Source organism: Salvelinus alpinus, chromosome 3, assembly GCF_045679555.1.
Source record: "Salvelinus alpinus chromosome 3, SLU_Salpinus.1, whole genome shotgun sequence".
NCBI lineage: Eukaryota > Metazoa > Chordata > Actinopteri > Salmoniformes > Salmonidae > Salvelinus > Salvelinus alpinus.
Genome location: NC_092088.1, coordinates 45,409,915 through 45,432,364, shown reverse-complemented (window position 1 = coordinate 45,432,364; position 22,450 = coordinate 45,409,915). Strand labels below are relative to the sequence as shown.

Here is a 22,450-nt window from a genome sequence, read left to right as displayed (position 1 = left end):
ATATGCTAATCTACTGAACTTTGAGAGAGGTAATCAAGACATACGCCTGGCCATCATGTAAACGTATAATATACTAATATAATAATATAACGCAAGGTGTGAATATGGCCAGTATTCAACTCCGTTTCTACATCGATAAACACCATGCGACCACCAGGGGTAGCCACCAGAGGTAGCCTTGATTTTTCTTGCGGTCATTGGACCGAGTAAGAGTACCATTATTTCCACATAAGTACTCACATTAACGACAACTAGCGTCTGAGGAGGATGTCACAGATCACAGTCCATTCAAGGGAGATGACCGTCTTTGTTTTTTTTCGCAAGTGTTTGAACATCTGGAGAGGCTCGTTCATTACATTTATGAAATACTGCATTACATTTTGAGAAACCAGGAACGTACTCGACGATATTGTAAGTAATATAGCTACGACTTAGGCTATTGTTGTGACATATTGCAGGCTAGTGCAATTTCATTTAGGCTATGATAGGACAAGTTCTGATGTGTGGCTGTGGCTGTGTGAACTTTTGATTTTACAACATGTATACCATATATACATGGCATTTTTAATCATACTTGTTGTTGTGTTGCTGCAGCATACTGTAATGCATGTCAGTGTTTCAATATCATAAAATTATAATTATTACATTCTCTAGAACAGGGGTCCCCAAACTTTTTTGCATCAGGGGAACCCCTTTGTGATAGCAAATACTTCAGGGACACCCTCATTATATCTGAATACAACTCCTACTTTAGAGTTTGATTAAAAATGGTATACAAGCAGTTGTACTATTACTGTTGCAGTGCATGGCCGGACTAATGAAGTCTTGGGCCCTGGGAAAAATGTCTCTTTGATGCCAAGGGGGGGGGGGGGGGGGCCTTTAAAATATTTTAAAGCCCCCCCCTTGGCATCAAAGGGACATTTTTGCAGAATTGAAGCAAATTTCCTGCAAATCTATACATTTTTCCTTGGGGAAGAGAAAACATTTAGCAGTTTTAGAACTATTTTCGTGCAATTATACACATTTTGCCATGGGGCAAAATATACATACAATTAGATATTTGGGGATGGGAATATTGCTAGCAACAACAGATTAAATACATTTTTGAAGACGTTTAGAGAGTGCAATACAATACAATGTAAGTATATATATATATATATATATATATTAAGATCTGGTCGCAGACTCCCTGCAGTACCTCATCTGCAGACATCACTTTGGGAACCACTGCTCTAGAATAGCATTCTCAAGATATAGTGATACATTGTATCTCAGTTATGTCAACGTTTCCTTTGGAAGATATTGTATCAGTTCCGTGCAATGAATGCAGGAATATAGGCTTCCTTATTTTCACAGTCATTGGCTTGTACAGTATTTTTTCACCAAGTTTCATTCATTGGAGGTTAAACTGAATGCAATTGATGCTTGGAAATTTAGAGGTAGTTTGTCAATTAAATATTATCGTAGGGATGAATCTCCTGTGGATTCAAAATCTATTCAAGATGATCTGTTGCTGATCACATCTATTTTAACATAAAGGGACGGCTCCAGGTATAAGCAGTTGCTTAGGGCCCCAGGCCGCTAGGGAATTACAGGAAATTAGCTGTAAAACAGAAATGTTTTCCCTCTGCCCATGGCAGAATTTGTAGAATTGAATGAAATGTGTTATAAAATTGAGAAATGTTCTCTCCACAAAACTCAGTCGGTGTCTCAAATTACTGTTAAGAGTTAGAATAGGTCTCCCGAGTGGCGCAGCGGCTTCCGGGTTAGGGGAGGGTTTGGCCGGGGGGGCTTTACTTGGCTCATTGCGCTCTAGCGACTCCTCTGGCAGGCCGGGCGCCTGCAGGCTGACTTCGGTCATCAGTTGAACGGTGTTTCCTCCGACACATTGATGCAGCTGGCATCCGGGTTAAGCGGGCGGGTGTTAAGAGGCGCGGTTTGGCGGGTCATGTTTCGGAGGACGCATGACTCGACCTTCACCTCTCCCGAGCCCTTTGGGGAGTTGCAGCGATGAGACAAGATCGAAATTGGATATCACAAAATTGGGGAGAAAAATAAATAGTTAGAATAGTAGAATACACAAGGTGCAAGTTTGAAATTTGTGCATCAGCAATTTGTCTCTTGTTATGTCAGTCACTGACAGTCACTCAATTATCCATGTCAATTATCCATGTTCACTCAATTATCCTACAAGTTAACAATTCTTTAGATTGGTAAATTAGTCTAGCTAGCTATCTAAACTTGTAGTAATCATGGCTAAATACCGACCAGGCACGCAGGGCACGTGCCCAGGTGCCCTGACCTCCAGCCATTGATTTTGTTAGCTACCAAATCTCGATTAGAGCCCCAAAAAGGACAGAGCCGGCCGTAACATAAAGCATAACATTCTTCTCAAGGAGAAAGGAGACTTTTCACCAGACGGAGACCTATCAGTGACAAGACGAGGGTGACCAAGAGCTTTCCTATGGTGGCCAGCCAACAGCTGGCCATGGGCAACGGTTCAATCAAAGCCCCACGGCCAGAGGACAGATGCCTGGCCTTCAGCCTCAAGGTGGAGCCTCAGGGCAGCCCAGTGTGGGACACGGAGCCCCTGAGGCTCAGGATAGCCCACCTGGAAGAGGAGCTGGCCCAGAGGGACCAGGAGTTTAAAGCCCAGGAGCTGCAGCTGCAAAGCCTGCAGAGAGAGCTGGAGGCTAAAGTCTCCCATATAGAAAAGCTCCAGGATGCCATCGGCTACAACAGCCTGGGCCGCTCCACTCCGGCTCCCAACTACCCCAGCCACCGCATGCTCAGTGTCATCAACCAGGGTCCCACCCGCTTCCACAGGGTGGCCGTGGAGGTCCACTGCAGGCTCAAGGCCAAGGAGGGCGTGTCGGCTGAGCCCACCTCAGGGCACTTCTGCGGGGGTTTCAGAGCCCAACATGTGTCCATAGAGAGGGCCCGTGTCCGCAAGGACTCCAGGTGGGTGTCAGACATCAACAGTACCACACAATGTTGTTGAGGATATTGGAAGGGATAATAACTCTAGAAACATTTCCATGTAGTGGTGGACAGCCCAGACTGACTGTCCTCTATTGTACTTGTTCCTATTGTCTCATTCTCCCACATTTAATTACATTCTAACCTATTTCCCAATAGGCTAGAAGCAATCAGCCGGGTCTGTGATGATAAAGCCTGCCTTTAATCATTATTTGTTCTCACTGAGTCCGGTGTCTGGTATAGGCTACATGCACATAAAAAAATAACTATGCCGGGATTCAATCTGATCTCAAATCAAATCACATTTTATTTGTCACATGCGCCGAATACAACAGGCGTAGACCTTACCGTGAAACACTTACTTACAAGCCCTTAACCAACAACGCAGTTTAAGAAAATATTTCCTAAATAAACTAAAGTAAAAAATAAAATAACAATAACGAGGCTATATACAGGGGGTACCGGTACCAAGTCAATGTGCGGGGGTACAGGTTAGTCGAGGTAATATGTACATGTAGGTAGGGGTATCTTGCTTGGGCCGCAATGCACGTTTTAAAGTCAATGTTCCCGTGTTCACGGAGACCACGTTCACAGGAAGAGGTGCATATGTCGGTTTAATTGTAAATGACCTTTTAAACGGCGCATTGTCCAAATCTGTGTTCTGATTGATTCTCGGCCCAAGTGTTCTCAGGAAAACTGTCTGACTCTCTTGAAAGAACAACAGCTCTGGCCAAGCCTTTGTAGTGTCTGCCACTCCAAGGGGATTCGAAATCCTGTATTAGCATTGGGGATAATTGGAAGGCACACGGGGAAACAAAGGCGTTGAGCATCAACATGCAATATGTATGGACTGGATAATTATGGCTTCAATTAAGCAGACCTCGGTTGCCTGCCTCATACTCTCCTGCTTTAGTTCATTCACCAGGTCGATATTACGTTAATGGACTGGCCCTCGGCTGTCTGATGTGAATACATAGGCCTTGTAGTTAAGAGGGATACAGGGGGGAAACTGACAGCACTAACGGTACTACATCAACAGTTTTGTCTTTTATGTGGCTGGTTTAGAGACGAGTGACAACATAGTGCTTTGTCCATCTGTGAAAACATGAATGCTGTAGTATAAATACAGTAGTAACGGCGTCGTTGAAAGTCTCTCGTGACTAAGCGTTTACTCATGGTCGCGCAAACTCAACCACCAGTTAGCAGCCCCTACTGTATGTAGGGCTTAGTGGGCTGTTTAAGGTGAAATAATTCGACTTTTGGTGTGCTATCCTAGTACTTTACTGCAATACATTGAATTCTTTTGTTCAGAAAAGTTATCCAGAGGCAATAAAACCCACATTATTCAAAATAATCTGCCCATTTGTGCTCCAAGTACCAATTTACTTGACTTGCTGTCAAAGCTGATCTTTGACTTCCAACTAAAACGCTGGATGAATATTGATATGGAGGTGAAACAAGCCTTTGACCTCTACAAGTAGAGTGTCCGTGCCTCTTATCTGTGCTCCTCCTGCTCCCAGCACCAAGAAGCTAATCAATGACGCCATCATGAACAATGACTTCCTGAAGAAGCTGGATCCGCAGCACCTGAGGGAGATGGTGGACTGCATGTATGAGAGGATCTACACTGATGGCCAACTGGTCATCCACGAGGGAGAACCAGGGAACTACCTCTATGTGCTGGCAGGTCATATTGACTTTATTATCTTCTCACACAGTATATCTTTGGCTGTTTGTCTATACTCAGGCTAGGTTTTGTCCCTTCAGATGGCCTGCTAAAGGTCACGCAGAATGGCAAATTGCTTGGAGAGATGCGTCCCAGGACTGCCTTTGGAGAGTTGGCTATATTGTACAACTGTAAGAGAACTGCTACAGTGAAAGGTGAGTTTAACTAGTAGAGTCTCTAGAATGAGAGGATTTCCCCTTTGAGATACAATACTGTCCCACCCACATCGTAAACAAAGTGTTCATACTCAAGTGCAACAAACCACGCATGTGACATACATGATTACCAATGTATGACAGAGCAGCATTGCGGCACATGATTTTCTGAGAAGTCACCAAGGGACTATTAAATCGTCATTAGAATGTGCAAAACCATATTTCACACAGGTGCTTTCTCGAATCTTGCATGGAATAGTACTGTAGGAAGCACACACCTTTTTCACATATTGAAAGTATGTTCATGCAATGTTCACGCAATGTTTTGCCAACTCACATAACGTTCTAAGGATACCCGGCCCTGTGAATGTCTGATGTTGTGTGGCGTGTTGATCGGACTTGTGATTTCCAATGGCCAGCTGTATCCCAGGCTCATATCTGGGCTCTGGACCGTCAGACCTTCCAGAGTATTATGATGAAGTCTACACAGGCCACACAAGAAGAGTACTTCAGCTTCCTACGCAGGTACAGCTCGAGGCTTGGTCCTCAACCCTGAAGCAGGCTTTGATGTCTAAGGGAGATGATGCATGAAAGTTTGAGATGCGAACGCATGTACAGTACACTGACGAAGCCAAACATTAGGAACACCTAATGTTTGGCAAATAGAAATCCAATATGGATGGTGTTACTGTAAGAGATAGATGGGTTGAATGGAGCTGAAGGTTGGGAATAATAACAGCTAATAACAGCTAAGATAACTGATATAAAACATACAGTGTCCGTAAAACGTATATAGGTTCAGAACTTTTGTGAAATAAATAAATGGTTGAGGTTAGAGGAAGGACAGGAGAAAAAACAAACAAAATATTCATGTAAAATAGACTGTGCCCGTAAATTGTATATAGTATGTATAAGCTGGAAGTAGAAGCCTAAGTGTTGTTGTTCATTAGTTTACTCCAATTAGCAGTGGTATGGTTAAAAAGTAATAAAGGAAAATATATTTAAATAAAGATGTGTATATATATGTATATGTATGTATTTATGTGTGTATGTATGTATGTGTATGTATGTATATGTATATAAATAAATGCAAAAAATATATATGGGGGATTGGAAGTGATGCAGACAATTACATTGATGGAATTTATCTGCAATATTAAAGCTGATCTACTCCCTAAAAAAAATTGAAATAAACATTTTACATTAGGAACACCTTCCTTATGTTGTGTTGCAATATATGGAATGGCATCAAACCATGTGTTTGATGTATTTGATTCCATTCCATCATTCCGCTCCAGCCATTACCACGAGCGCGTCCTCCCCAATTAAGGTGCCAGCAACCTCCTGTGCTACTACAATACCCCGTTCAAAGGCACTTAAATATTTTGTCTTGCCCGTTCACCCTCTGAATGGCACACACACACAATCCATGTATCAATTGTCTCAAGGCTTAAACATCCTTATTTACGCTGTCTCCCCCCTTCATCTACGCTGATTGAAGTGGATTTATCAAGTGACATCTGTAAGGGATCATAGCTTTCACCTGGTCAGTCTATGTCATGGAAAGAGCAGGTGTTCTTAATGTTTTGTACACTCAGTGTCTACTATTAAGTTTATCTTTGAAGTAGTTGGCAATATGTTGCATTGCTAATTCCAATTTTTTTCCCCAATAACTATCTCTGTGTCCTTATCTTTTACAGTGTATCTCTGCTGAGAGACCTGCCAGGGGAGAAGCTTTCTAAAATCGTTGACTGTCTGGAAATTGTGAGCCTTTTACTTTGTTTCTAATCAGCCTTTTTTTTATAACAGGTGATTTGGGAAGATTGGTTGATTATTTTGTCTCATGCCTAGGACTATTTTGATAAAGGAGAGTATATCATTCGGGAGGGCGAAGAAGGGAACACTTTCTTCATTATAGCTAGAGGAGAGGTAAGACACGAATGACACACGGTTCATGTTTGTAGCTGAAAAGAGTCACTTTCGTATCTGGCGTTACAGAGAAGTTAAAGTGCTTTATACCCGACCGTGATAGATCATGCAATCTTGATTGCAGAAAACGTAGTCTGCCATTTTGGATCGAGGGCAAAAGAGATAGCCCTTAACATGCTGTGGTTTCTGGCCAGGTGTGTGTCACCCAGACCACGGAGGGATGTACTGAGCCGCGGGAGATAAAGACGCTGGGTGTGGGCGACTACTTTGGAGAAAAAGCCCTCATAAGGTAAGAGCTGTTACTGATCGCTTTGACCGACTCAAAATGTTAAATGGGCAAAAGCACTCTGGCCTGGTTTGTTTTGCACCAAGGCAAGTTTCAGACACACTTGTAACACACCGTCGGTTCCCTCGTTCTCCCATGTTAATATGCGTTTGTCCACTTTCTATCAATTGTCATTGCTAGCCCCCTGACTGACAATCCACACATTTTACCCACGCGGTTTCAATCAAATCCTTTCACAATATTGTAGAGTAGTGGGCCTTGGAATGTCTGTCTGACAAAGATATGCATTATCCGGCGGCTATTGCATGATCCTGTGGTGAATTTGATTCAATTGTGTGTAGCTCTGCTGAATACGACTGTCTGTTTCTTTCCAGTGAGGATGTGCGTTCAGCAAACATCATCTCTACTGAGAATGACACACAGTGCTTGGTGGTGGACAGAGAGTGAGTGCGTTCACTGCACACACACTCACACTCACACACACACACACACACTGAAAGGAAACAGCAGTCGTGTGTTTATGCTACCTCTCCAGCAACTTCAACCAGATGGTGGGCACTTATGAGGAACTGCAGGTGTACCTGAAGGATTATGTCGAAGAGCTCTCCCGATGTGACGAGAGGAGAAATGCACTGTAAGTTGTTCCACAAAATTACTGTTTCCACATAACTCAAATAACAAATGGCAGTTACATTGACAAATACCCAACCACCCCAGACATTTTAGGGCCCCACTGTGGGCAGAAACAGAGATTTAGGAGTTGAACCCAAATGGTTCCCCCTCCCTCCCTCCCTCCCTCCCTCCTTCCCTCTTTCCACAGGCCCCATACCCCCGTTATCGACTCGTCCCCAGAGGCCCAGGAAGTGCATCGGCTCAGGGAGAGGATTGCTGTCCTCCCCACCCATGACCCCTTCCAGGACCTGGAGATCATAGCCACACTGGGCATGGGTGGGTTCGGCCGAGTAGAGCTGGTGAGTGGCTTGACGTCTGGGTCACACCACACCATAAAGCAACGGCAAAAACAACAGCATAGGGCATAGGCCTACAGTTGCTATAAAAACGATGTAACATCATGTCAATAATTGTTATGCTTATATTGCAGGTGAAACTGAGAGATGAAGACACCACATTTGCTCTGAAGTGTATTAAAAAGAAGCACATTTTGGACACGAGACAACAGGAGCACATCTACTCTGAGAGGAACATCCTTCAGCTGACCAAGTCACACTTCATAGTCAGGTCTGCGTCACGCGCTCACAATGCTCTCTGGTTGTCCTCACACAACACTGCCTATTGCAGAGTCCGCAAAGCAGTGTAAACATCCATAGCCTTTTATTCAGGCTTTTGTTCAAGCTTTGACAACTGCAATGTTTTCTTAGAGTACTTCACATGATACATGTTTATATCAGTGTAAAGGAGTTCCAATATGAATGGAACATGACCGCTATCACCTGGACCATGTGACAATCAGGTTCAATCTAAAGAGCAAGGACCACTACTCTGTCACTGTAAGGTCTACACCTGTTGTACTCGGCGCACGTGACAAATAAACTTTTATTTGAAGAGGGAGACAAGACATATTGATGTTTGCAAGGCCTCCCATGTGGAAAATCATATACAGTGGGGTCTGAAATGATTGACACCATTGATAAAGATGAGCAATAATGACTGTTTAAAATACTTAGCTATATTGTATGCTCAAATGCTAACTTCCCCTGTTATTGGTAATGGTGAGAGGTTAGCATGTCTTGGGGGTATGAAATGTTGAGCATACAATATAGCTCAGTATTTAAATGATTTATTTCATACAGTCATCTTTTATCAAGGGTGTCAATTTCAGGCCCCACTGTAGATTTTGTACTCTATTTCCAATCATCATTTGCTTTTTGAGGATCCTGTATTGTTTCATAAACAACGTATGGTTATACAACATCATACAATCACAGTAGGTTCATTTATGCAAAGTGGGACCTCGTGTATCCACTGAATGCATAAACAAACAGTTAAGTGAAGGACAAATTCATTGTTCAGATCTATGAAACAGAGAAGAGAGTGTTTGTATTCACCATGGAAATGAATACAGCATGTATTGTATCCATCTAGTCAATGAGTAACGCATGTTTAGAGCGGTTTCAAACAAAAGTCAAACTTGAAATATAAATGAGGCAAATGCTGCCTAGACCAGTCTTACTTTCACATACTTTTGATAGTTTTAAAATTCATGAAACAAATACTGTGATCTAGTATAACTAGGTTTCCATCCAATTGGAGACAGATTTTCATGCCAATATTCTAAAAATCTGCATAAAACAATATGCCCATTTTCACACCAGAGATGTGTCTCCATCAAACTGACTGATTGCGGATAAAAGGCTGTGCTTGATGACATAGTGCGCATAAAAGTAACTTTTTTGCGATTTTAATTCCAATGTACCCGAATAAAAAGTTAAATGGGTTTCAATTGCATTTTTCAACTCGACTGATGGTCTGTCACAAAAAACGTTACGTAATATCGCAAATGTGCCCACTCTGGTCTTGACACGTGCACTATAGCCAACAGCTCACAGATACAGTGTGGGTAGGGCTAACTATACATGGTGAGATTATTATGGATCATTTTGATTTGTCAAAGGGCAGCCAAACATCGATCATCATGTCACCAGAATAAGACCCTCGAAATGTATTGGAAAGGAGCATCAAGCTCACTTTCACCACCCTGTGAAGTTCACATTAATGGATTTAATCTGTAGCCTAATAAACTGCATGCTTTCACGAGTAGTAGTGGGAGAACCACACAACATACAGTACCTGTCAAAAGGTTGGACACCTACTCATTCAAGGGTTTTTCTTTATTTTTTACTATTTGCTTCATTGTAGTATAATAGTGAAGACATCAAAACTATGAAATAACACATGGAATCATAACCAAAAAAGTGTTAAACAAATGTTTTATATTTGAGATTCTTCAAACCCTTTGCCTTATTGACAGCTTTGCACAGTCTTGGGATTCTCTCAAACAGCTTCATGAGGAATGCTTTTCCAATGGTCTTGAAGGAGTTCCCACATATACTGAGCACTTGTTGGCTGCTTTTCCTTCACTCTGCGGTCCAATTCATCCCAAACCATCTCAATTGGGTTGAGGTCAGGTGATTGTGGAGGCCCGGTCATCTGATGTAGCTCTCAAATAGCCCTTACACAGCCTGAAGGTGTGTTTTGGGTCATTGTCCTGTTGAAAACAAATGATAGTCCAACTAAGCGCAAACTAGATGGGATGGCGTATCGCTGCAGAATGCTGTGGTAGCCATGCTGGTTAAGTGTGCCTTGAATTCTAAATCAATCACAAAGAGTGAGCACCCCACACCATCACACCACCTCCTCCATGCTTCACAGTGGGAACCATACATGAGGAGATCATCCGTTCACCTGATCTGCATCTCGCAAAGACACTATGGTTGGAACCAAAAATCTCTAATTTGGACTCATCAGTTTTCCACCGGTCTAATGTCCATTGCTCGTGTTTCTTGGCCCAAGCAAGTCTCTTCTTCTTCTTGGTGTCCTTAGTAGTCGTTTCTTTGCAACAATTCGACCATGAAGTCCTGATTCACATAGTCTCCTCTGAACAGATGTTGAGATGTGTCTGTTACTTGAACTCTGTGAGGCATTTATTTGGGCTGCAATCTGAAGTGCAGTTAACTCTAATGAACTTATCCTCTGCAGCAGAGGTAACTCTGGGTCTTCCTTTCATGTGGCGGTCCTCATAAGAGCCAGTTTCATCATAGAGCTTGATGGTTTTTGCGACTGCACTTCAAGAAACTTTCAAAGTTCTGGAAATTTTCCACATTGACTGACCTTCATGTCTTAAAGTAATGATGAACTGTTGTTTCTCTTTGCTTATTTGAGCTGTTCTTGCCATAATATGGACTTGGTCTTTTACCAAATAGGTCTATCTTCTGTATACCACCTCTGACCACCACAACTGGTTGGCTCAAACACATTAATAAAGAAAGAAATTCCACAAATTAACTTTTAACAAGGCACACCTGTTAATTGAAATGCATTCCAGGTGATTGGCTCATGAAGCTGGTTGAGAGAATGCAAAGAGTGTGCAAAGCTGTCATCAAGGCAAAGGGTGGCTACTTTGAAGAATCTGTTTAACACTTTTTTGGTTACTACATGATTCCATGTGTGTTATTTCATAGCTTTGATGTCTTCACTATAGTAAAGAAAATAGTAAAAATAAAGAAAAACCCTTGAATTAGTAGGTGTGCCCAAACTTTTGTCTGGTACTGTATCGTCGCTTGACTCCAAATTTACTTCGATGTGATGGTTACTATATTTCCACATAAAGGCGTTTCCACCGCCATTTCTCGCATAATACATTTTACTGACCAAAAAGATCCCTCCCTGTCGAACGAACAAATTGTCTGTCAGCATTTATAAAATCCCCTGTTTCCATCAGGTCAGTCATGACTTTTTTCATACATCAGGTAATTAATCCGCATGAAATGGAGGGATGGAAACCTGGCTAGTTTTAGACAAAGGGATGTTTATTATTTCCCAAGTGATTTAGTTCCATTGCCATGACTCCCATGACTTGAGAGTGAAAGGTCTCATTTCACTGAATATCCTATAAGACAAGTCAGCCCTCAGATTGACACGGGAAAAGGGACTGTGGAAGTGAAGGGTGTTGACCATGAAACAAGAAGTGGTTCATGAGAGGAAAGTTAGAACTGTTCCTATTAAGAGTGAGAGGCCCATCTCCACGTGTTCTATGGTCCAGTATGAGTTGCTAAGGAGTCCCTTTGGAGAATGTCGTTGTCCTTGGTCTCACCGCGGAGTGTAGACTGAGGTTTGATTTATCCGCCCTGTGACATTCAAGGACAAAAGGTCTGGGCAAACACTGATTCCAGCTGCCACTCAAAGAGGAAAGTTCAGTTTGAATGCCATATCCATCTTCACACATCTCTCTCTCTTTCAAAATGCTCCTTTCTCTCACTCTGCTTTCCTAGTAACTGTTCTTTGGGGCTCAATTGACAAACAGATCCAAGGCAAACAAAAAGCAGCTTAACACCTGAAAGTACCTCATCCAAAGAAATATACTGCGGAGCAGAAGACCTCTGTCAAGCAGTCATGTCTTTAAGAAGCCCAGGACAGTAACATTGTTCAGATGGTCCTAAGTCCTCTAAATGTCACTTTGTGTTCCAGGTTGTTTCGGACATTCCGAGATGACAGGTATGTGTACTTGCTACTGGAAGTCTGCCTGGGTGGTGAGCTGTGGAGTGTACTACGAGACATGTGAGTGTAGGTTGTCTTACATCTGCTAAAACACCTCAAAAGCCTGTAATCAATAGAGCTCGCCAGCTTGTAGTCCTAAAAACAAAACATTTTAGGATTTACCTCTAGTTCGTACAGCCATTCCTATGGGCAAAATGAATAAAAATGAATAAAAAGTTATGTTAGCTGATTAAGATTATCTCATAGAACAAAATGTATAAGATGTCTTAAGCCTGTGTTTATCACAGACCTTATTTTCAACGTTTATTCCAAAACCCTTCAAAAACTCCATTCATTTTCCCATAGGCTTTGTCCAATGAAACATAGTGGAGTTTGTGTCTAAAAAAAGATGCCATTACTATCGCTCTTATGATGCCATTTAAAAATAATCAGTACAAAATTCTAGTATGTGTCTTAATGTTGGCCTTGACTGTGAAACAGGAGTTTCTTTGAGGAGCAGACAGCCCGCTTCTGCATTGCCTGTGTCCTGGAAGCCTTTGACTACCTCCACGCCAGGGGAATCATCTACAGAGACCTGAAACCTGAGAACCTACTACTGGATGCAGAAGGCTATGTCAAAATGGTAATAGACCTTAATTTGATCACTGCTCATTTTCAGTTGTTTGTACATAGTCATACACTACATGACCAAAAGTATGTGGACACCTGCTCGTCGAACATCTCATTCCAAAATCAAGGACATTAATATCGAGTTGGTCCCCCCTTTGCTGCTATAACAGCCTTCACTCCTCTGGGAAGGCTTTCCACTAGATGTTGGAACATTGCAGCTGGGACTTGCTTCCATTCAGCCACGAGGTTTAGTGAGGTCAGGCACTGATGTTGGGCGATTTGGACTGGCTCGCAGTCGCTGTTCTAATTCATCCAAAAGGTGTTCGACAGGGTTGAGTTCAGGGTTGTGTGCAGCCTAGTCAAGTTCTTCCACACCGATCTCAATAAACCATTTCTGTATGGACCTTGCTTAGTGCACGGGGGCATTGTCATGCTGAAACAGGAAAGAGCCTTCCCCAAACTGTTGCCACAACGTTGGAAGCACAGAATCCTCTACAATATCATTATACTGTATGCGGTAAGATTTCCCTTCACTGGAACTAAGGGACCTAGCCATAGACCATTATTCCTCCTCCACCAAACTTTACAGTTGGCACCATTCATTCGAGCAGGTAGCGTTCTCCTGGCATCCGCCAAACCCAAATTTGTCCATCGGACTGCCAGTTGGTGAAGTGTGATTCATCACTCCAGAGAAGGCGTTTCCACTGCTCCAGAGTCCAATGGTGGCGAGCTTTACACCACTCCAACCGACAATTGGCATTGTGAATGGTGGTCTTAGGCGTGTGTGCGGCTGCTCGGCCATGGAACGCTTCCGATGAACAGTTTTTGTGTTGACGTTGCTTCCAGAGGCAGTTTGGAACTATGTAGTGATTGTTGCAACTTTTTTTTGCACGCTACACGCTTCAGCACTCTGCTGTCCCATTTTGTGAGCATGTGTGGCCCACCATTTCACGGAGTCGTTGTTCCTCCTAGACGTTTCCACTTCCCGATAACAGCACTTACAGTTGACCGGGGCATCTCTAGCAGGGCAGAAATTTGACGAACTGACTTGTTGGAAAGGTGGCATCCTATGACGGTGCCAAATTGAAAGTCTGTGAGCTCTTCAGTAAGGCCATTCTAGCCTTCTATAGCCAAAATCACTAGGGGTGTCCATGTTACAGTATCTGTCTGTTTCCTCAGGCTGACTTTGGTTTTGCTAAGAGGATAGGCCTGGGGAAGAAGACATGGACATTCTGTGGGACCCCAGAGTATGTGGCCCCAGAGGTCATCATGAACAAGGGCCATGACTTTGGAGCTGACTGCTGGTCTCTAGGGATCCTCATCTTTGAGCTGCTGACTGGCAGGTGAGTCAGTAGGACAGTATGACATGTGGTCTGCCTTTGACAATAACAGTGCCCCAAAAGGGTGGAGTGTTGTGGACACTGAGTATGTGCTTGAATCTTGAATAAGGCTCTTCAGGCACTTCACTCTGTGAGGAACCATTAGACGTTAGGCCTCATTCCACAACCACGGTAACATATTAGACCCTCATACACTCAACATCCTAGTGTCAATCAGACTACTTGAGATAGCTTGTTGGGCTGCATCAGACAATACAGTGTGTGTAAGTGTCCCAAGCATATCCACGATACCATTTAGCTAGAGCCTGTCATGTTCATCATGAGCAAGATCCCTCAGGATCCCCTATTTGTTTTCTACCCGTTTTCTACCCTCCAACCCACCTCTTCCAGCCCACCATTTTCTGAAACTGACCCTATAAAGATCTACACCATGGTCCTCCACGGGATTGAAAAGGTTGACTTCCCCGAGAGGATCAGCAAGCGCCCCGATGACCTCATCAGGAGACTCTGCAAGTATGTGGCTGTGGCATCACTGACTGCTGCTGTAGTAATCCCATTAAGCGACAAATAAGAGGCTGTAGTTGAATTAAATGAACAGTGTGTCTGTCTACTTTGTTTGAGGTAAAGCCAACACAAATAATGAAACTTTAGTTCCCCATAGGGCGGCGCACAATCGGCCCAGCGTCGTCCGGGTTTGGCCGGGTTAGGCCGTCATTGTAAATAAGAATTTGTTCTGAACTGACTTGCCTAGTTAAATAAAATGTAAAGAAATAACTAATAATAATTGTGGTCATACGCACATCCTTAAAAACATAGGTGCTGGGCTAATAAAGTATAACCTACATGAAAAGAACAGAAAGGTCTACTGAAAGAGAGCGTATTTTACTGGTTTGTGAATCACTGACACCGCCCCGGATAGAGGGGAATAAAACAGCCCAAGAGTTAACACACAGGAACTTTATTTAAACACACATATGGGGATGCACATGAGAATGAAAAGTGGGAAAGTTAGTAGAATGGCTGTGCAGTGGTACTGGAACACAAGAGATTGGTGGCACTTTAATTGGGGAGGACAGGCTCGTGGTAATGGCTGGACCGGAATTGGTTTCCATGTCTTCGAAGCCTTTATTTTAAGCCGTCCTCCCCACTGTGAATGGTAGTGGTTCTGAAACAGGATAAACAGAGGTAATGAATCCACTGTATACAATACTATAACTGATAGCACAAGTAGCGCAACAAGGTTATTAACAAGGGAAAGACTGTATGAAAATGTATATGCTACCTGCACATATGACAATACAGCTATACACAAAGGCAGCATACAGCCATAGTAACAACCAACTATTAAGTTCAGAGATATGAGTGAGTCCTGTTGTTGATGGGCAGAGACGTTGCCCTCTGCCACTGCTTGAGAGACACCGTGTGACCTGTATATTTAAGAGGATGGACAGATGTCCATCCCCCTAGTAACATCCCTAGCAACCTATCAGGGCACAAGTCACACAGGTCAGAGAGCGTTTGAGAGGCTGGTTTATGGTACCCCCTAGACTCTCAGGCTCCGGTCATGGGGGATGGGGAGTGGAGTGTGCAGCTCGGGGTTGTGAGGTGCTAATAACAGTCACCAGCAGGGAATTTGTAAACACTACTCACTGTATTCTCCCAATTAGCACCTTAACACCAGTAAACCTGACGAAGATCCTCTGGATCTAAACGTTGTCGTGGTGGTAATTGGCAGCATATAAAGGATGTGTTTGTCAATTCAATCTGGCAGTCTGCTCCGATAGCAGAGCACTCTGTACTGAGAGTGCCAAAGTACTCAGAGTGCCAGAGAGAATAATTAGGGAATTTACCAACGCCCTTCACTTGTGGATATGACAGGTGACAGTAAACGTCTGCAAAAATATTTTATTAAATTGTTGCCAGCAGCACAGTTACATTCAATAACCCTCTAAATTACATGAAAACAGTCCAACTAGGTCTGCTAGGGCAGTAGAGTGTGTTCACTCATTTGTGTCTGGAAGTAGCTAGTAAGCTAGCCAACTTTAGCCAGTTAGCTTGGGTGCTTGACTGCTGTTGTGAGTTCAGAACACTCAGATAAACCCTACTGTACTCTTCGGCCAGAGCGTCCAGTGTGGCGCTCTGAACGCTCAGAGAGTGAAATTCTCTGAACTTATGCATGGACAATCTGACAACGCTCTGAATTTACTAACGACCCAGAGTGCACTTTGACACACTTTCAGCTGACAAAACAATATGTTGATATTCGATTGGCCATAAATAGGCTACTGGATAAGGCTAGTGAGCACCATGTTTCAAATCCTTTGGCCAGCTCAGTGAGTCACACAGCAATTGTGCCTTTAGTAATTGACCAGACAAAAACAATTGAATGTAATTGGTCCATGAGTGGCCTGCATTGACAATAATCACATATCAAACCAGACCAGGTCAGAATCAAATAGGCTGTGTCATATCTACTGTATCAACCTGCTTTCGTGTGTATAGGGTATTAGCTGCAATCATGTTGTCAGCATTCTGTTTGTCCAGATGGTTGTCAACAATAACAGGTACATATATATTGTCCTGCCTTTAGGCTCAACCCTGTGGATAGGCTTGGTAATAAGAAGAACGGAATCATCGACATTAAGAAACACAAGTAGGTCTACTTCTTTTTAATAAAGCATCATCAACACCAACTACACACCTAGACAGATCCTAGATCCTAGCCACCAATCAGCTATTGTTCTTTAACGTATTCAGCCATTGATGGATTTCTGATCAAATGTGATATAAATCCAGCTCAGTTTGAACAACTTGATCAGTGGTGCCTTCATAACCTGTCGGCTATGGATCATTCTCTCTCCATTCAGTCACCCAGAGACATTAGGATAATTATTTCAGAACCCATTGGTGTCATACCTCTCTGCATTGTGCAGACAAATGTGTGTTGAGCACCCCCCCCTTCTCTTCAGTATCATGTCACAATAGGGAGTATTGCATAAAAAACAGCACTTTCACCTGGGAGCAATTAGCTGTGAGAATGGGGGGTGCATTTGTCTCCTTATTTAATCAGCAGAGCCTGAATAGACCGTAGGACTGGCAGAGCTGGCTTCCTCTCAACAGTCATCCGAGCACTAATGCTCGAAGCTGGAGGAACTCACTGAGCAAATCATAAAATCGTGACAGCCATTTTGACATCTGTTTGGTCATTAGAGAGATGTTCCTGTTCTGTGTAGGCGAGTGATGTTTGGTAGAAATGGTATGTAAACATTAGTGGCCCTATTAGCAGTTCAATATGACCTAAATCATTCTGTTGTTAGTGTTGCTGTGATTGAATACTCCTGTGCGTGTGTCTTCCTGCAGAATAAAACATTTTGTTCACTGCTTGATGTCTTTGTGGGGTGATGTGTGTGCATGTATGCAATATCTATACCAACTGTTCTGTATTGTATTGGGTCTGGTGGAGTGTGTGGGCACTGGGGGATGATGGGATCTGTAGTTCTGACAAAATTAATAGCTGACTTTTTGTGACGTCTTGCAGGTGGTTCCAGGGCTTCAACGGGGAGGGGCTGAGATGCCAGAAGCTAATATCCCCACTGAAGAGAGAAGTGAAGTGTTCTGATGCATAGTACTCTATTCACAGAATTATAGAGTACAGGTATATGACCGTCAAAGGAGTTATTGGATGTGACTGTATCTGACTGGTGTTCTTTGATGTTCCTCTCCCCAGCTGAAGGGGCCGATGGACCACAGCCACTTTGACATCTTTCCCCCAGAGCTGGAGGAGCCTCCAGATGAGCTGTCAGGCTGGGACAAGGACTTCTGAGGTGCCCTTTTGAGCCTCTACTCCGCACAGCCATGTCTCCAGACAGGTGGTGTCACTCTACTACCTGTCGCTGGTGTTCCACTACTGCAGTGAGCTGTGCTATCTGACCTAAGACAATAGACACCACAGAAGCAGCCTCGACTGAATACTGTAATCCCATCTCTTCCCTGCGGTTGCCATACTTGCCATATATTTGACATCATGAGTGCCTGGCTGTTGCTGCCTTGCAGACGAGAAGATCGCCTTTTTTTGGCTCTTGGCCGGAGGAACAGTGTGTGAAGTGTCCCTTGAAACTCTCATGAGACAGCAAGGACTTTCATCAAGTGATTGATTAACTTTGAGTGTCAAAAACACTAATCTCATTCAAATTCTTTCCCTCAGACAGAAACCCTTGGGACAATGGAAGTAAATAAAAAAGCTTCTTGATTGTTACAATTAAAAACCAATGCATTTTGGCTTTTGGAATTCTTCAGGGTTTTTAACAAAAGCAAAGAAGTAATGAGGGTTTTATACAGTACATTTCAAAATGGCCTACTATGGACAAATCACTATAAGAAAACATACTGACCAATTGTCCTTGACACATTACACACAATACATATTACAGTCACACATTATTTGCATAGTCCGGATCCGAATAGTCCATCTGTAGATGCTCTACAGATGGTCATATTATGAACAGACAGACACATTATCATATGTTGATAAGCAACTGTTTGCTAAGGTTAGGGTAAGGGTTAAGTTTAGGGCTAGGGTTAGTAGATACCAGTGGCGGTAGGTGCCGTTTAAGATGAGAGAGGACTATTTTTTTAATGAGCATGGCCTTATTTCTATTACAGCATATTGGATGGCTGTCATTCATATTCCATTCACCCAGCTCAATGTAACATCGATAGGTTTAGGCTACTACATTAAAAACTTCTTCAGGATCGGTGGATCCCCTGCGGGACAGTTGAGCTAATGTAGGCTAATGCAATTAGCATGAGGTTGTAAGTAACAAGAACATTTCCCAGGACATAGACATATCTGTTATCGGCAGAAAGCTTAAATTATTGTTAATCTAACTGCACTGTCCAATTTACAGTAGCTATTACAGTGAAAGAATACCATGCTATTGTTTGAGGAGAGTGCACAGTTTACAACGTTAATAAACATGTTGTTAATAAACAAATTAGGCACATTGGGCAGTCTTGATACATTTTGAACCGAAATGCAATGGTTCATTGGATCAGTCTAAAACGTTGCACTTACACTGCTGCCATCTAGTGGGCTGGACTAATACATTATGGCCTTTCTCTTCTTTTTAAAAGATGATGGTAGAAAAAAAATACAAAAAACTGTTGTTTTTTTCTTTGTATTATCTTTTACCAGATCTAATGTGTTATATTCTACATTCCTTTCACATTTCCACAAACTTCAAAGTGTTTCCTTTCAAAGGGTACCAAGAATATGCATATCCTTGCTTCAGGGCCTGAGCTATGACATTTTTGGCAAAAAATGTTTTTTAAAGGGGCCGATCCTTATTAAGGTGACCAGATTTCTGAAATGAAAACCGGGGACATTTCTAGTTCGGCGGTCAATATATCATTAAAATATCCAATGTCTATTAAATAAAAAAGGGGACAATTCCGGTTTCATGTATTTAGTCTAACAGGCACACTGTGATAGACAGAGAAAACAACTATATTACAGAAACACTACAGACAAGACAGAACAGCCTTTCAGTGGTCTGGGTAGAATAAGAGCAGAAGAGAACATGAGCAAAATTTAAGAAAACAGAGAAATGTCACGCCCTGATCTGTTTCACCTGTTCCTGTGATTGTCTCCACCCCCTCCAGGTGTCGCTCATTTTCCCCATTGTATTTATCCCTGTGTTTCCTGTGTTTCCTGTCTCTCTGTGCCAGTTCGTCTTGTATGTTTGGTCAAGTCAACCAGTGTGTATTTCCCCATACTCCTTTTGCTACTCTCCTTTTTCTAGTCCTCCTGGTTTTGACCCTTGCCTGTTTCTGGACTCTGTATCTGCCTGCCTGACCATTCTGCCTGCCTTGACCTTGAGCCTGTCTGCCACTCTGTACCTCTTGGACTCTGATCTGGTTTTGACCTTTTGCCTGTCCACGACCATTCTCTTGCCTACCCCTTTGGATTATTAAACATTGTAAGATTCCAACCATCTGGGTCTCGCCTTGTGCCTTGATAAGAAAATAGTATATGTAAAATATTTAACAACATTAAAAAAAAAATAAGATGATGAGATTGGTAACTACATAATATACTTAAACCAACATAATCTGTATATTTCTCAGAATAATGTATTTTCTTCAGGATTGCTCTGTCTTGCTCTCTGGCCAGCTTCTCCATGAACTCCTGGCAGGGGAGGTTGAAGTTTGTCTTCACAATAAGCATGGCCTTGATGGTAGGAACAGTGAACTTATTTCTTGTTGCTGTCCATATATCATTAATTTGGGAGAACACTCTCTCGACTGGTGCATTACTTCCAGGTAAGCACATGACAACAGACGCTAATCTAGCCAGGTTAGTGTGTGGGATATCATTCTCTTTGAAGTGGGTAACCACCATGCTCCAGCTCTGACTAAGCGGTGTCTCAGATGTTTTCCATGCATCAAGCATCCCCCCCCCCCCCCCCTTTAGAAAATCTTGCAGGCCAGTAACCTCGTCAAACAATGCATCCTCATTGATGGTCACATTGGGGCATTTTTCCTGCAGTGTGGCTGCTGCCTTCTGAATCTCTTCACCCTGAGGTTGCCTTTTTAAAAGGAGACAATGTACATATTTTGGATTATCTGTGTGCTTTCCCCATGCTTGCAAGTAGTTCACAGCCGTAGTGAAGAATGATCAGGATGTTTTGAGAAGGCTCTCTTTAGACATGGTTCTATTGTCCTCTAGCTTTGTCCTCTAGCTTTTCCATTGTCCTCTCAGAAGTCCTCTGACCAAAACTGGAATGAAGTTGTCATCACGTCTTGCAGTCAATTTTGCCTCAACGTTTCTCAGAATTGCAGCTGACCTCACAGCACAGCGGTCCTGGCCTTCAAGCATCTTGATCAAGTCACTGAATACGGTCAGATTTCCATGGACAAAGGCCAGCCAAAGTTCAGTCAGTAGATCTTCGAACGTTGTTCGCAGGACAACAGGGTATTTGTCTTCAGAAAGAAAAAAGGATTTCAATGGCACATACATTTTCAGCACTCTTTCTAGAGCAGGGAGCATGGACATCCAGCGAACATTGTGGTGTCCTAAAATGTTATGGTACTCCTGGCCAACAAACTCACAAAAGCTCTTCAGTCTTTCTACTCCGACGGCGAACATATGAAAATATCCAAATATCTTTGTGAGCAGGTACTCAACATCAAGGGGAATCATATCCAAAGCTGTTCTGGTCGTGTTATGAATGATGTGGGCAGGACAACCTAAGCCAATCACCTCCCGCTGCAGAGCATGTTTAAATTTGGTATGGACATTGACCCTCCCCAGCCTATTCAGTCCTCCAAAGTTGGTATTTGTGTTGTCGGCAGAGAATGCCACGACTTTGTTTTCCAGGTTACATTTTTTGACCACAAGGACCTCCGCTGCAATCTCCTCTGCTGTTTCTCCTTTCAATTCAACAAAATCAAACAGTTATGTTTCCACAGATGTGTTGCCATCATATATCTTACAATATCTGACTACTATTGGCAGCAGCTTTACATGTCCATGATTGGACAGGGACACAAATTCAACCTGGTCTAGGTCCTGTGTTACCAAAGTAGTTGCTCATGGTGCTAACACGTTACTCACTGTGGCGTCAAATTTTGTCCTAGCACATGTAGACTTTGGCTCATAAAGCTTCTGTGTCAGTTGTGCTGTGCAGTCCATAGATCTGTAACTATGATTATGTTGCATAGTGTGGTATGCAAAGACACCCTCCTGCACAACTAAATCATATTCTTCTTGGGAAGGCTCTACCTTCTTGAAGAATGTGGTGACAGAGGGCATACCAACACGGGCAATCAGAGAGGCTTTATGCTTTTTCGTTCTACCACTGCCGTTCTTCCCCCCCACTGCCAATTGAAAAAGAGGAATTACAAAGGGTGCAGTGAACCATTCTACCGTCTTGACCTGAGCGTATAAATGGAAATTCTCTCATCATGTTGACATTAAAAAGGCATTTCCACTTCTTGGAAAGAGCCATTGTACCTCCTCTGTCTGCTTCTCTTCACTCTCCTTGTGTCACTCTTCTTACTCTCAACTTTTTCTTCTCCAATATTTCTCCTCCTCTTTTCTTCACTCGTCTTCCTGCTCTTTCTTCCTTTCCTTCTCTTTACCTTTCCACCTCACTCTTCTACACTCTCCTCGCTTCACTCTTTTTACACC

General features: G+C 42.9%; 1 protein-coding gene across 1 annotated transcript; it reads left to right on the top strand.

The window, feature by feature from the left end:
• The first annotated feature begins 231 nt into the window (after nt 1-231).
• On the top strand, nt 232-20,228 carry LOC139570813 (cGMP-dependent protein kinase 2-like). Its single transcript, XM_071393010.1, has 19 exons — nt 232-411; nt 2,397-2,961; nt 4,500-4,666; nt 4,747-4,860; nt 5,280-5,385; nt 6,561-6,624; nt 6,712-6,789; nt 6,984-7,078; nt 7,450-7,518; nt 7,611-7,709; nt 7,896-8,046; nt 8,178-8,314; nt 12,281-12,370; nt 12,791-12,932; nt 14,099-14,262; nt 14,650-14,772; nt 16,850-16,912; nt 17,798-17,864; nt 17,987-20,228. The coding sequence occupies exons 2-19, from the start codon at nt 2,465-2,467 to the stop codon at nt 18,080-18,082; spliced, it is 2,322 nt and encodes a 773-aa protein (XP_071249111.1). The 5' UTR covers nt 232-411; nt 2,397-2,464; the 3' UTR covers nt 18,083-20,228.
• Nucleotides 20,229-22,450: the final 2,222 nt, after the last annotated feature.